This window comes from Zingiber officinale, chromosome 4A (assembly GCF_018446385.1).
Source record: "Zingiber officinale cultivar Zhangliang chromosome 4A, Zo_v1.1, whole genome shotgun sequence".
Lineage (NCBI taxonomy): Eukaryota > Viridiplantae > Streptophyta > Magnoliopsida > Zingiberales > Zingiberaceae > Zingiber > Zingiber officinale.
In genome coordinates, this window is record NC_055992.1 from 96,980,065 (window position 1) to 96,994,153 (window position 14,089).

Below are 14,089 nucleotides of genomic sequence, written 5' to 3' on the forward strand. Positions count from 1 at the left end.
TTATTTCCACAGTTGAAGATACCCTTAGCAACTTAAAATAAAAAAATTTTAAAATAAAAAAAAAAGACTTCTTTTATTAGTTTTTTAAAATTAGATATCTTTTGACAATAACAGAAAAAGGACTGTTTTTTATTTTTATCCTTTTTCCAATTTATTTTTATTATGGCAAATAAGGTGCGTCATTTGCAAAAACAAAAAAAAAAAAACAAAAATGACCCAACTGCGAGTTTGGAAGATTGAGATCTCTCTTCTCCCATTTCATCCGCCTTGTATTTATCGATTGACGGCGATTACAAGAATTGCACGATTTGCTATGTAAATACAAAAGCAACGAATCCTTTTGGCTTTGGATAATCCGATTCCGAATTCCGATCCAGGATATGAGTGCTCCTTAGGATTGGGCGACACTCACCAATCACCACTAGCATTCCCTCCCAATTCTCCTCTGGATCGGCCATGGCAGGCGCACAGTGCTGCGAGAACCCCCCGACGTTGAGCTCTGCCTCTGGCCAAGGATCCGTCGTGGAGAGCATCGGCGGCCTCAAGGCTTACACTGCCGGCTCTTCCAATAGCAAGGCCGCCGTCGTTCTGGTCTCCGATGTCTACGGTATGTCTTCGCCCCTTTCTCTCTCTCGTCTTCTCGTTTTTAGGAAAGCTTTTTTTTTGTTGAATCTGGCATATTCTCATGTGTTAATTAAGACTCCAACATGTAGAAGATTAGGAGGTCAACTCATAGTCTCTACCCTATATTGTAAGCACGACATTTCGTTACAACCCCTAATGTGAACTAATTTATAACGTGGTAGACTGATAGGTAGGTAAACGGATCATTGAGAGGAGGTGACCTCATTTGTACATACGTATGCCTTATATGAGCTTCGTTGCTATAATGTTTTCACTACGTTTGTCTTGTATTAGAATGCCTTCCCTGAAAAATTTCATCTTTTTGCAGGGTATGAAGCACCGAACTTGAGGTATGTAGCAGAAATTTATGTTACCAGCAAGCTAATAACAGTTAAAGAGGATTTTGTTACTAACAATTGCTTTCTCTAATAGAAGCGAGTTAGATCCTGAAGATTTTTGCACTTTTTGCCAATGTGTTCGAGTTCAAATCCATGTAATGACACTTTTTGTAGAGGGTTAACCTTATAGCTCCTTCCTAAATGGGCACATCCAATATCACTTAGGGAACCTTTTGTGGTGAAGATGAAAAAAATGGAAGAGATTTTGTTTCATTTAGTGTTTAAATTTATAGTTGTACCTTAGCATCATAAATATACTTTTTCTAAAAGGAGCATTTTTACGCCTGCAACATTATCAGTCCATCTTGACCTGTCTCTGAATTCTCTGCCAACATGGACCATTATCATCGCAACAGCTTTCTAATTCATTCAATCCATAAAGATTTCTGTACTCTATAGAGCCTACTCATTACTCAATCAGGATGATCCAAAATGTGAACTTGTCTCTATGGACTTGAATGTTGCACGTCGACAAGTCCACCACTTGGAAATGTTGTTGCCTGATAGGTGATTTAGCATTAGTGTAGATGATGATTTAGCAGGAATTAACTTGTCTAGAATTGGCATTGTTTGTTGACCAACATCATTTTCTTGTTCGTCGTTAATTATTGATGATGATTTGCTGCTCTGTTCATGAATAAAAGGTTCCACATTATTGTCAATGCTCTAAACTTTGCAAATTTAGTTTGTTCAAGTTGACATACATCTACTTCTGATTGAAGGAAACTAGCTGATAAAGTTGCAGCTGCTGGATTCTTTGTGGTAGTTCCTGACTTTTTCTATGGGGATCCCTATGCACCAAATCCTGAGAAATCTATAATGATGTGGTTGGAAAATCATGGGACGGTATGTTGTTACTCCTTTTGGCAAAAAAAAAAAAAGATCTGTAACTTTTCTTTTACAAGTGAGATGGGATCCATGACAATCTCTCCATTGTATATTTAGTGTACAACATATTTCCATTTTTGTGTGTTTGGAGTTCATAGGCTTAAACAATAGTGATTACATAATAGAAGATATATGGTTATTGGATAAATGCACATATTCTATTTAGAAACACCTTGGTTGGTCTGATTACTAACAAGATGGCTATATGATTTATTATATGTTAAAGCAAGTTTAGCAAAAAACTCTTTCTTATTCCAGAAAGGTTACACATATTCACTACAAAGGAAACCTATTTATACACAGTGGAGATTAACAGCTAGTTGAATATAAAATATTATATCTAAACGATATTAGATTGTGTCCCTTCGATTCCTGTACTAGCAGGTTCCGATGCAGGCGGAGTTAATACTATGAATCTTGTATTTTGTCATGCCCCCTCAAGAGGAGAATGGATGTTAATCATACTCATCTTGACCATAATCCATTCATGTTGGTTGGCATCTAAACCTTTTGTGAGAATGTCCGCCAATTGACATTGAGAGCTAACATATAAAACTTGGATTTTCTGACGTTCAACTTGTTCACGCACAAAATGCCAATCTATGTCGAAGTGTTTTGTCCGTTCATGCTGTATTGGATTGACGGCTATTTGAATGGCGGACTTATTATCACATAGTAGTGGGACATGAGCATTATGTGGGATATGGAAGGATCGTAGTAGATTGAGAATCCAAAGAACTTCGCATGTCGCTGTGGACATGGCTCGATATTCAGCCTCAGTTGAGCTCCTAGCCACAGAATTTTGCTTCTTTGCTTTCCAGCTAATAATACTATTGCCCAGAAACACACAGTATCCCGAAACAGAACGTCGAGTATCTTGACACTTTGCCCAGTCACTGTCACTATAGACCTTTAACGTGCGAGGTGAGGTGCTAGAGTAGAAAACGCCACACCCAGGGGATCCCTTTAAGTACCGTAATACTCGGAGTGCTGCTTTAAAATGCTCGATGGTAGGTTGACTCATGTACTGAGACAGAACCTGCACGGTATAACACAAATTAGGACGGGTAAATGTTAAATAGATGAGCTTACCTACTAATTTCCGATATATGGTAGGATCAATCTTCTCTGAATCTGAATGATGAAGATGATCATTGCTCTGGAGTGGTGTCCGAGACGGTTTTGCACCCAGCAAACCATACTCATGAAGAAGGTCTAATGTATACTTCCGTTGGCATAAGATAATCCCTTTCTTTGATCGGGCTATCTCTAGACCAAGGAAGTAGTGAGGGACACCTAGGTCTTTGAGTTTGAATTCTCCTTTAAGATATCCAACTAGGTGTTCCAGCGCTGTTTCAGAAGTACTGCCGAGCATAATGTCGTCGACGTTTACTAAAAGAGCAATGAATAGATCACCGTTAGTATATGTGAAAAGGGAATGGTCAGCAGAGCTCTTCTGGAAGCCGTATCGAAAAAGGATCTCTGAGAATTTTGTGTTCCATTGTCGAGAGGCTTGCTTGAGGCCGTATAATGCCTTGGTGAGTTGGCAAGCCGGTTTCTCCTGACTAGAGTGCGGGACTGTAGATGGATAGCCAGGTGGTAAATCCATAAAAATGGTCTTCGTAAGCTCTCCATTGAGGAAGGCATTATTGACGTCAAGTTGCCGGAGAAACCATGACTGTGACGCAGCAAGTGCAAAAAATAGTCGAACTGTCGTATGCTTGATTACGGGGCTGAAAGTTTCTTTGTAATCGAAGTGCTTGATTTGGCTATAGCCCTTAGCAACGAGGCGTGCCTTATGTCGCTCTATAGTTCCATCGGCATTCATTTTTACCTTAAAGATCCACTTGCAGCCAATCGTGTGTATTGATTTTGGCACCGAAACTACTTTCCAAGTTTGGTTGGCGTCGAGCGCAGCTAACTCAGCTTCCATTGCTGATATCCATTCAGCATGTTGTGTTGCTTCCTCATATGACTGTGGCTCCATAGTTGTGGAAAGAACAGAGGTAAAAGCTGCATAGGAAGGGCTTAATCGGATGGAGCTCAGGTATCTTTGAATGGGATAAGCCATGCTATGATTAGCTTGTGGATCAGATATATCGTGCTGATAGATGCTCAGATACTTGGGTACTTGCCGAATCCACTGAGATCGAGGTCTAAGGTCTCTGACATCTTCTGTTATTGTCTCGGGAGTAAGTTCTTGGTTATCATGACTCTTAGTTGTTGCAGATTGCTCTTCAGTCTGCTCACTGTCCATAGCTTGAGAGGGAATTTCTGGTTGGGCTAGACTTGTCTTGGTAGTTTCAGGCTTATCAATTGTAGGTAGAAATTCCTTAATGGACTCATTGGGGTTGTTGATTTCTGGAAGCCCCCTTTCAGGAGGCGGGGCATTTAGACGAGAAATGTAGTCTGAAGCAAAGGGAAAAACATCTTCGTGAAATACGACGTTTCGGGAGACAAAAATCTCTTCAGTTTCAAGATCATAGATAGTGTATCCTTTCATTCCGGCTGGATATCCAATGAAGATGCAACGTCGGGCTCGTTCATCCAATTTCGTGCGATTGCGTTTCAGTGTTGAGGCGAAGCACAGACATCCAGAGACCCGCAAGTAGTCATATTTTGGCATTTTTTCCAGTGAGCTTCTCATATGGAGTTACGAAATGGAGTCGCTGAACAGGTATACGATTGATTAGGTGTGTTGCTGTGAGTACGGCATAGCCCCAAAATTTCTTTGGTAGATTGGACTGAAATAAAAGTGCGCGAGCCATATTGAGAAGATGTTGGTGACGCCTTTCCACAACTCCATTCTGTTCTGGTGTCTCCACGCAAGATTTTTGATGCTCAATTCCTTGTTGGTCATAGTTAAAGAAGTTGAATTCCTTTGCTTGATCAGATCGAATGACTTTAATCTGCTTATGGAATTTAACAGGGACCATGTTGATAAAAGATTGCAGTATTTTTGGTGCTTCAGATTTTTGATGCATAAGGTATGTCCAAACGGCTCGTGAATGATCTTCTACGATGGTGAGGAAGAACCGCTGTCCTCCTATAGTAGGAGCGTGGCATGGACCCCATGTGTCTATATGAACTAGATCAAACAAAGGTCGTGCGTCGACATGTTCGGTAAAGGGTAACCTTTTTTGTTTTGCCTTGGGGCAAGTCAAACAAATATTATTTGGATAACTATGAATTTGTGGATAAAATTTAGAAATGTAAGGAATAATGCGATGAGATGTGTGGCCTAATCGGAAATGCCATAAATCAAAGCAAACAGAATTAGGCATGAGAGTTTTAGATACATATTGTAAATTGAAAGCAAAATTTTTGATGAGTGGTTGCTGCAGAAGGTATAGACTATGTTTTTGCTCAGCCTTCCCAATCATCATTCTGGAAGTTAATCCCTGAAGGAAACAAGCATTAGGGAAGAAACATGGTTGAATCAAGTTTCTAACAAGCAGTTTATGAACCGAAATCAGATTTACTGTAAAACTTGGTATATATAAAACATCGTTGAGTATTAAATTAGGACCAAGGGTAACTTGTCCAATGTGAGTCACAGGTGCTCCACTACCATCAGGAAATTGGACACGAGCTGTGACAGTTTTTGTAGAGGAAAATAAAGAAAAATTTGAGCACATATGTTCACTGGCTCCTGAGTCAACTATCCAAGTATCTTTTGGAATTAAATGTGCTTTGTGTGTATGTGATTCTAAGAAAGAAGAGTTACCAGCGAAGTTTTGTGTTTTCTCAGGATTGGGAATGGCTGACGTAGTCGTCGCAACTGTAGATGAGTTCTGTCCATTTTGCATTAGTTGCTTCAACTGCCCTCGTGATAATGAAAGAATCTCATCATCATTGCCACCAGAGGTAGTGCCTGCAGTTGCAATGACACTGTGAGCATAGGAAGGTTTTGAAGTATTAAACTTTCCTTTTCCTTTCTTTTTATTGTAGTTAGGTGGAAGACCGACGAGGAGGTAGCATTGCTCAATGTTGTGATTTTTGCGATGGCAGTAGGTGCAGTATTTGGTAGGAGCACCATTATTGGGGTGAGAAGCTTCAGATTTGTGAGCAAGGAGGGCAGACACTTCAACCGGAAGCGGCAATACTGGTTGTTTAAGCCTCTGTTCCTCCTGGTATGCCGAGTGATAAGCTTCATCTAGGGATGGAAGCGGTTTTTGATTCATCATTTGTGACCTGGTGATGTTGAACTCTGAGTTGAGAGCATTAAGAAACATGAATAGGTTATCTTTGTCTCTTTGCTCTCTGAACGGTTTGAAGCAAGAGTTATCACACTTTCCACAAGAACATTGGGGAACTGGTCGGAAGATGCTATATTCTTGGAGTAGCGCATTGTATTTCACAAAAAGTTCATCTACGGACAGAGATCCTTGTGTGAGTGAGCCAAGTTCTCGTTGAAGATGAGCTACCAGAGTGTCATCTGGTTTTGTAAACCGTTGTTGCAGTGTTGTCCAAATTTCGTAAGCTGTGGCACTATCAGGGATGGATGCAGCAATATTTGGTTCAATGCACCGAAGCAACCAGGTGACGACCAGATTGTTGCATTTGTGCCATAATTTGTAGTGAGGATCAGCATTTTCAGGTGCCGAAAGTTCGCCAGTAATATAAGCTTCTTTGTCTCGAATAGAAAGTGCTCGCTGGACCTGTCGAGACCAGGCAGAATAATTAGTAGAGTTGAGCAGCTGGGTGGTAAGCTGTATTTCTCCGGTTTCAGTTGGCAGAATCCTATAGTGAAGAGGAATTGAGGAGGAAGATGATTCTGTATGAGAATCCCTGGTTATAGCTTTGAACAGCTCAAAGAGTTGTTCGGTTGTGATAGAAGCCCCAGCCATGCACGGGAGAAGAGGGACAGCAGATTAGAGAGTTGAGCAGCTGCTCTGCTCTGATACCATGTTAAAGCATGTTTAGCAAAAAACTCTTTCTTATTCCAGAAAGGTTACACATATTCACTACAAAGGAAACCTATTTATACACAGTGGAGATTAACAGCTAGTTGAATATAAAATATTATATCTAAACGATATTAGATTGTGTCCCTTCGATTCCTGTACTAGCAGGTTCCGATGCAGGCGGAGTTAATACTATGAATCTTGTATTTTGTCATTATACGAAGAAATTTGCTGACTATTGGTCTGTATTTGTTACATGGTGAAATTCTTATCTGATTCAAGAGTTTGATAGTCCATCATATGTGCATATTATGTGGAAGCAACTTTCATCTTTATTGCTTGAGTTAAAAATTTGGATGATTAATTTCTCTTAACACACTTATCATGGCCTCTCCATTTGATAGCATTTTTTTTCTTGCCTTTGCTAAGGATGTAAGTTTCGTTGTCATTCTCTTAAGCACTTTAGGTTAAAATATTCAAATTTCTTGAACATTTATTATTATTTTCTGTACGATAGCTTTTTGATTCTGTGTCTACTATATTTTTTTTATTTTTGAACATTTGTCAGTATTTCTGTGCGCTAGCTTTTTGGTTTCATGTCTACTATCTTAATTAGATAGCTTATCTTTAATGTAGCTATAATCAACTTTTAAGTCGTATAGGACAAAGGTTTTGAAGATGCAACATCTGTAATTGAATATTTGAAAAGTAAAGGCATAGAGGCAATTGGGGCTGCTGGATTTTGCTGGGGTGGTAAGTTCTTTACCTCTACTTATTTCCTTAAATGCTACAAATCCTCAGTTCAACTTTTTTCGGATATCTTATCACTTATCAGGTAAAGTGGTCACTGAACTCGCAAAGACTGATTATGTCAAGGCCGTGGTAATGCTACACCCATCAATGGTTAAACTAGATGATATAACTGGTAACTAATCTGCTGCTCGCAATAGTACTAGTTAGTCAATTTGCAACTTGTAAGAGTGACTGAAGTGTCATCTGCATCATCTGCTGCACTTTATATGAATTTTACTTGCAACTAATATTGTAATGGAAATTATCACTGAAATTGCCTCCAGAGATAAAACGCCCCACGTCAATACTAGCAGCTGAGACTGACAGCATAACTCCAGCTGAACTAGTAAAGCAATTTGAGGAAATCCTATCCACAAAAACTGAGGTATGTCTCCTTTACTAGAAGTGTTTCAATAGTCCACTTTGGAGATCAAATTTGCACTTCCCAAATGGGACGAATATCCCTTTATCTGAAACATATTCCCTTTCACTCAATACATCCCCTTCTATGAAGCATGTTCCCTTTCACTCAATACTGGGTCTCGTGGAATTCCAAATGGGATGAATATTAGAGGTTAATTTCTGAATGTGTCTAAGTTGTGCTCCGGATTTACTCTGCTTCCCCCACTCTCTAAGTTAAAAGAATCAAGTAGAAGTGAATTTGAATTGAAAGTAGCTATATATTATAAACTAGTACCTTTAATTTGGAGATCTAAACTTTACATGCGATGAACTGGTTAGACAACAATTACTTGTTTCACTATTTCATGGTATTGTTCTCAGGTGGACAGTTTCGTGAAGATTTTTCCTGGTGCTGCTCATGGATGGACTGTTCGGTATGACACCAACAATGAAGCAGCAGTCGCAAAAGCTGAAGAAGCTCACAAGGATTTAATGGATTGGTTTCACAAGTATCTCAAGTAAATGTTCCTTATCATCTCATTGGAAGCACTTATGAAACACATTTATTGTATTGATGCTACAAAATGACTGCTTAGTGTGAAAATTTGTAGTTTGGATTTCCTGTGGCATGGATCGTAGGTGTTGTAAGCTTTCCTTGTGTTGGAGCTGTGTAGTTTGGATTTCCTGTGGCATGGATCGTAGGTGTTGTAAGCTTTCCTTGTGTTGGAGCTGCAGTAGTAGTGAATAGTGATGCTGTTATGAGATTACTATTGTTGTCCTCAGTAGACAAGAAGCTCGCGGGCGCGCACCTTGTCGCCTGCTGCCGGTGATCAGTTCGCAGCCACGCTGCTTCCAAATAATAGGCATTGAATTGGGTTTGCAATTTTACTATATAGATACTAGGATAAATAAAAAAATAAAGAATTAAAAAAGAAAAGAAAAAAGATTTTTAATTCATCACGTAGTTTATTTAATTTAATATAAATTAATATTTATGCAATTTTTATAAACATAAAAGAACCTGAAAATAACCAGCCAACGAATCTCATCATAAGTTTTGGATGATCAGTAACCGCCCAAACTACCTGCGGTTCAAAGTGACATCCTCTCCCATGCTTTCCACTTTTCTGAATCCATGGCTTTCGCATCAGTGTCCTCTTCCTCCACCTTCAGCCGCCCCCCGCCGCCGCGTCCTCCTCCTCCTCCTTCACTTTCCTTTGCTCGGAGCAGCCACATAACTCTGCCTCGCTACAAGATCCCCCATGGGTTCTCGCGTTTCCACCATTCCTCCGCCAGCTCTTTCGCCGCCAGCACCTTGCCGCCGAGGTCCAAGGCGCCACGAAGAAAGCCAGAGCTCACCTCCTCCTCCGCCACTGCCACCCCGCCATGCACCGAGTGCGGCAAGCGCTTCTCGTCCTGTAAGGCCCTGTTCGGCCACATGCGCTGCCACCCAGAGCGGCAGTGGCGCGGCATCAACCCACCGCTCCACCTCCGCCGCCCGCCCCCACACGACCAGTGCTTCACTGCCGAGGAGCACGAGGTCGCCTCAGTCCTCCTCTTGCTCTCCCGCGGCACTCCCAGAGACGCCACTCCCCTTTCTGCCATGGATGCATTGGGAAGCAGTTGGAATCGGAACAACGTCTGCTCCAAAGGCTTCTCCTCCGATCAAGCAGTTGGCGGGCACAAGAGGAATCACCGGGAGAAGGATTACCAAGAACTAGAGGAAACTGCGCAGGACTGTTCCTCTACGAGGAGCTACATACTCGATCTCAACTTGCCGCCGCCGCCGCCGCCGCCCGAAAGCACCGACGACCGAAGCCCGAACGCCGTCTTGAACCTGAGATTAGGCATCTAAACGCCTCTCCTCTCCTGGCCCCCTCTTCTTAATTTACTCAGTAACCTTTCAGATTCGACTTGAGTGTCTTTAGCATTCATTTCGAAGGTTGGTTCTATTGAATCTATTCAAACATTCCTATTCATTCACTGTATTTAAGTATGAATTGTTGCGCAAAAGGATCGTCTCGTCTGAAATTTCATGCAACAACAAAATGGAAAAGAGCATATCGACTGGCAACCCATCCATAGAGCACAGTCTTAATGAATGAAAATGAAAATGAAAATGAAAATGCAGCATAAGAATCGCTGCGACAAACGAGCAAAACAATGAGCATATCAAACAGTTCATCAGATGAATTCCACAGGGCTGGTGTTCCTGAGGTATCGAAGAAAAGAGGCTGGAGCAGACCTGAACCTGCACTCTCTTGTACAAACAGCAATGAGAGGTCAGTAGAGACTGTTACAGAAGGGGCAGAATTTATCTGTCCGAGATAACATCGTTATAACGTACCGGCTTGTCCGATTTAGAACGTAACGTTGTTATGATATCGATGTTTTTGATGATATTCGAAGAATATCCTCCTGCATATCTGATTTCACCCATTCCGCACAACCCTACCCAGATCTCCGTACCTTCACGTTCCAGGCTTCGAAATCTCTAGCCTACTCGCTTCTCTTCTATCACAGATCCCTGTTTGTCGGTTTAAACGAAACTTAGATCACGGCGGACTGTTATCTGTTCCCTCCAGAGAAAAAGGTCAGATCTTTGCTCTTTTATTTTTGCTCTTTACCTTTTTGTTTGATTGAGTATGAGTAGAACGGTAAGTTTGACTCCATTTTGACGAGAAGCTGCATTAAGATTTCCCTCGACTCATGGTCTTCTTTTCCCTCTATTTTGTGTCGTGAAAGCCTTTCTCTTTACCTGAGCTAAGCTGCGAATTTGTGGGTATACTGTGAGAAAGAGGAGAGTTTGTGTGCTTAGTTATTTGATGGGAGAGTTTTTTTAAAGGATCGAGTAAGCATCGATCTTTGAAAGATTTTATTGTTCACCAAAACAATTTACAAAATCTTGATTAATAGATAGTTACTTGCTGATTCTGTAGACACTAGAATATGAAACTGTGTCCTAGCAGCAGGAGTTGGTGCCTGAAATTTTGGTGACTTTAGCTTGAGACAGTATGTTGTGGTTAATCTTCTATAGTTGATAGATTTTTAAAAATTAATTCATGTGGCATTTTGTTTTCCCACTTTTTTTGGGATGCATTTTCTTTGAGTTTGTTAAGGATCCAAACAATACATTTCGTGGTTACTCTACTTAAATATTATTGCTGTAACATATTAGCAGTGCTTATTTATTCGTATAAATAGATAAGCTGCAATCTCTTCCGCCTTCTTTGTGTCAGCATTCTGATATAATTACCCATGTAATAGGTATCCTAAATAATACTAAATGTTTTCTCCCAAAACAGTTTTGGATTTTCTGTGTCTTTATATCAAATTCACCCTTCAAGTGTCGCTTCTTAAAAGAGAGCTGAAATAGGTAGCATACCTTTGTTTTTCATTTCATGATGTTGTATCTAATGGTAGGTAGGAAGTTAGTTTGTTTCAGTGTTCTAAATTCATAGTATATGTTTCCATATTAATTAAATGAACTCAGAAAACAGTCTGCATGCTTTTGTATTTGTGATTGTTATTTCTCCATCAATGTATGTTATCCCTTCCAAATTATGGAGTATGAAACTTACGTTGATTTCTTTAAGCCATGTATTCTATCCCTAGTTATTTGTTGTCTCACAACAAAGTGTTGTGCATGATCATCTTTTTTAATCTTTGTATAGAAATTGAACTTGTATTTGCAGGTTTTCTGATTAAAATAATCTGCTTCCCGTGAAAAAAGGAAGCTACAGAGTTTCCATGGCTCATTTTGCCATAGCCCACTGCAACATGAATTCTTTCCCAGTAACCAAAACCTTTGTTAGAAGTACTGGTTCATGTTCTGCAATCTGCCGCTACTCTCTTCCATTCCAAATTGACAGTTGCTCAAGAAAGATCCTTAGGTCCCGTAAAGTTAGGCAACAAAATCTATCAATTGTACGAGCTACTGCTGCCCCCATGAACCAAGAAGTTGAGAAAAGTTTGTTGTCTGGGTCCCTTCAAAGTGATCCATTCTCCAAATCCAAAAAGGTTATGATTATTGGTGGAGATGGTTATTGTGGTTGGGCAACTGCCCTGCACCTCTCAAATAAAGGTTATGAGGTTGCTATAGTTGATAATCTTGTCCGTCGCCTATTTGATCACCAGCTTGGTATTGACTCCCTTACACCGATATCTTCCATCCAGAATCGTATTCAACGTTGGAAATCAATCACAGGCAAAAACATCCAACTCTATATTGGTGATATATGTGAGTTTGAGTTCCTTGCTGAAGCTTTTAAAGCTTTTGAACCTGAATCTGTTGTTCATTTTGGTGAGCAAAGATCTGCACCTTATTCTATGATTGACCGGTCCAGAGCTGTGTATACACAACATAACAATGTGATTGGAACTCTTAATGTTCTCTTTGCTATCAAGGAATTTAGCCCGGAGTGTCACCTAGTAAAGCTTGGGACAATGGGAGAATATGGAACTCCTAATATCGATATTGAGGAAGGTTTTATTACCATAACTCACAATGGAAGAACTGACACATTACCTTATCCCAAGCAAGCCAGCTCCTTTTACCATCTAAGCAAGGTGCATGATTCTCATAATATAGCTTTTACTTGCAAGGCTTGGGGGATCCAGGCTACAGATTTGAACCAAGGCGTTGTTTATGGAGTTCGAACGGATGAAACTGAGATGCACGAAGAGCTATACAACAGATTCGATTATGATGGGGTGTTCGGGACAGCACTGAATCGGTTTTGTGTACAAGCCGCAGTGGGACACCCTCTTACTGTATATGGCAAGGGTGGTCAGGTCAAATGACAATTCTATCATTGTAAGTCATATACAATTTTTTCTTGTGTAACTCCCATTTGAATATCACTTTGCAGACACGAGGATATCTGGATATCAGGGACACAGTACAGTGTGTTGAATTGGCGATTGCAAATCCAGCCAAGCAAGGTGAATTCCGAGTGTTTAACCAGTTCACTGAGCAATTCTCGGTCAACGATCTTGCCAAGTTGGTCACAACTGTGGGAAAGGAGCTGGGACTGGATGTGCAGACAATGAATGTGCCAAACCCTCGGGTGGAGGCAGAAGAACACTACTACAATGCCAAGCACACTAAGCTGATTGAGCTAGGCCTCCAGCCGCACTTGCTTTCTGATTCACTTTTGGATTCATTGCTAAATTTTGCCATTAAATATAAGGATCGAGTCGACACAACTCAGATAATGCCCACTGTTTCATGGAAGAAGATTGGAGTGAAACCACAGTCAGTTACATCAAGATAGTTGAGTTGGCTAAAGAAATCTAATGTAATATCAACACAGAATCTGTATTGCTGTGTGACATCATCCTTGCTTCTGGGAAAAACTAACCACAAGATCGATCTGTTTGTAGGCTTGTTGTAATTGTTTCTCCTAGTTGTCTTATGGCTTAGCATTATTCTTCCCAAAATAAATAGTGCTTGTTCGACACTGGACATTGCAAATTGAATCAAGAAATTTGATAACTTGCAAAGACACCTGATAATTTGTTTGTTGAATCAAAGAGAATTTGATTGAATTATACAACAACACAGAAATAAAAGTCTTTGCATTCTGTTGCACCAAGGCATATCAATTACAAAAGGCGACTAGGCTTATCCAAGTGTCTCTATCAATTCGTTCCAAGATTAATATAGAGGAAGTAAATTATGAGTGACAATTAATTTTTGGAATAGTAACCGACATAAAAGAGAGGCATTGTCTGGGCTATACCGAAATTCAAATATCAGATCTCATGATGGTAATACGCGTTAACCACTAGACCTTCCCGAGGGGACTTCATCAAAGTATATCAAGATTTGGAACATAGTAGTTATAAACAATATATCAATAATAAACACATGAAAGATTATACAAACTCTCTGGGGGTGACACTCATATGATAGACCACACATGTGAGAGGCCCGGGGTTCATTAACCCACATCTCCAACTTTAATTTATAAATTAAATAACATAATTTATACATATATATATAAATATAAATTTTACATATAAAAGTCAGGGATGTAGCTTGAATTTATCAATTAAATAATATGATTTATACAT

The 14,089-nt window shown here is 40.1% G+C and overlaps 3 protein-coding genes across 3 annotated transcripts; all 3 read left to right on the plus strand.

Annotated features, from left to right (window-relative positions):
• Window positions 1–378: 378 nt before the first annotated feature.
• LOC121970266 (endo-1,3;1,4-beta-D-glucanase-like) lies at window positions 379–8,778 on the plus strand. Its single transcript, XM_042520862.1, has 7 exons — window positions 379–607; window positions 953–974; window positions 1,745–1,868; window positions 7,480–7,570; window positions 7,653–7,742; window positions 7,894–7,994; window positions 8,393–8,778. Exons 1-7 carry the CDS (start codon window positions 457–459, stop codon window positions 8,531–8,533), a joined length of 720 nt encoding a protein of 239 aa, XP_042376796.1. The 5' UTR covers window positions 379–456; the 3' UTR covers window positions 8,534–8,778.
• Window positions 8,779–9,146: 368 nt separating this feature from the next.
• LOC121972524 (zinc finger protein ZAT2-like) lies at window positions 9,147–9,866 on the plus strand. The gene has a single exon (XM_042524181.1). It carries the CDS (start codon window positions 9,147–9,149, stop codon window positions 9,864–9,866), a length of 720 nt encoding a protein of 239 aa, XP_042380115.1.
• A 555-nt stretch (window positions 9,867–10,421) lies between these two features.
• On the plus strand, window positions 10,422–13,473 carry LOC121970267 (UDP-sulfoquinovose synthase, chloroplastic-like). Its single transcript, XM_042520863.1, has 3 exons — window positions 10,422–10,604; window positions 11,707–12,805; window positions 12,883–13,473. Exons 2-3 carry the CDS (start codon window positions 11,762–11,764, stop codon window positions 13,285–13,287), a joined length of 1,449 nt encoding a protein of 482 aa, XP_042376797.1. The 5' UTR covers window positions 10,422–10,604; window positions 11,707–11,761; the 3' UTR covers window positions 13,288–13,473.
• The last annotated feature ends 616 nt before the right edge of the window (window positions 13,474–14,089 follow it).

Excerpts from the sequence above, each read along its gene's own strand:
- LOC121970267 (XM_042520863.1), top strand. The coding sequence starts at position 11,762 with ATGGCTCATTTTGCCATAGCCCACTGCAACATGAATTCTTTCCCAGTA. Across the intron at positions 12,806-12,882 it reads TATATGGCAAGGGTGGTCAG|ACACGAGGATATCTGGATAT; the intron begins GTCAAATGACAA and ends ATCACTTTGCAG.
- LOC121970266 (XM_042520862.1), top strand. The coding sequence starts at position 457 with ATGGCAGGCGCACAGTGCTGCGAGAACCCCCCGACGTTGAGCTCTGCC. Across the intron at positions 608-952 it reads TCTGGTCTCCGATGTCTACG|GGTATGAAGCACCGAACTTG; the intron begins GTATGTCTTCGC and ends ATCTTTTTGCAG. Across the intron at positions 975-1,744 it reads TATGAAGCACCGAACTTGAG|GAAACTAGCTGATAAAGTTG; the intron begins GTATGTAGCAGA and ends TTCTGATTGAAG.
- LOC121972524 (XM_042524181.1), top strand. The coding sequence starts at position 9,147 with ATGGCTTTCGCATCAGTGTCCTCTTCCTCCACCTTCAGCCGCCCCCCG.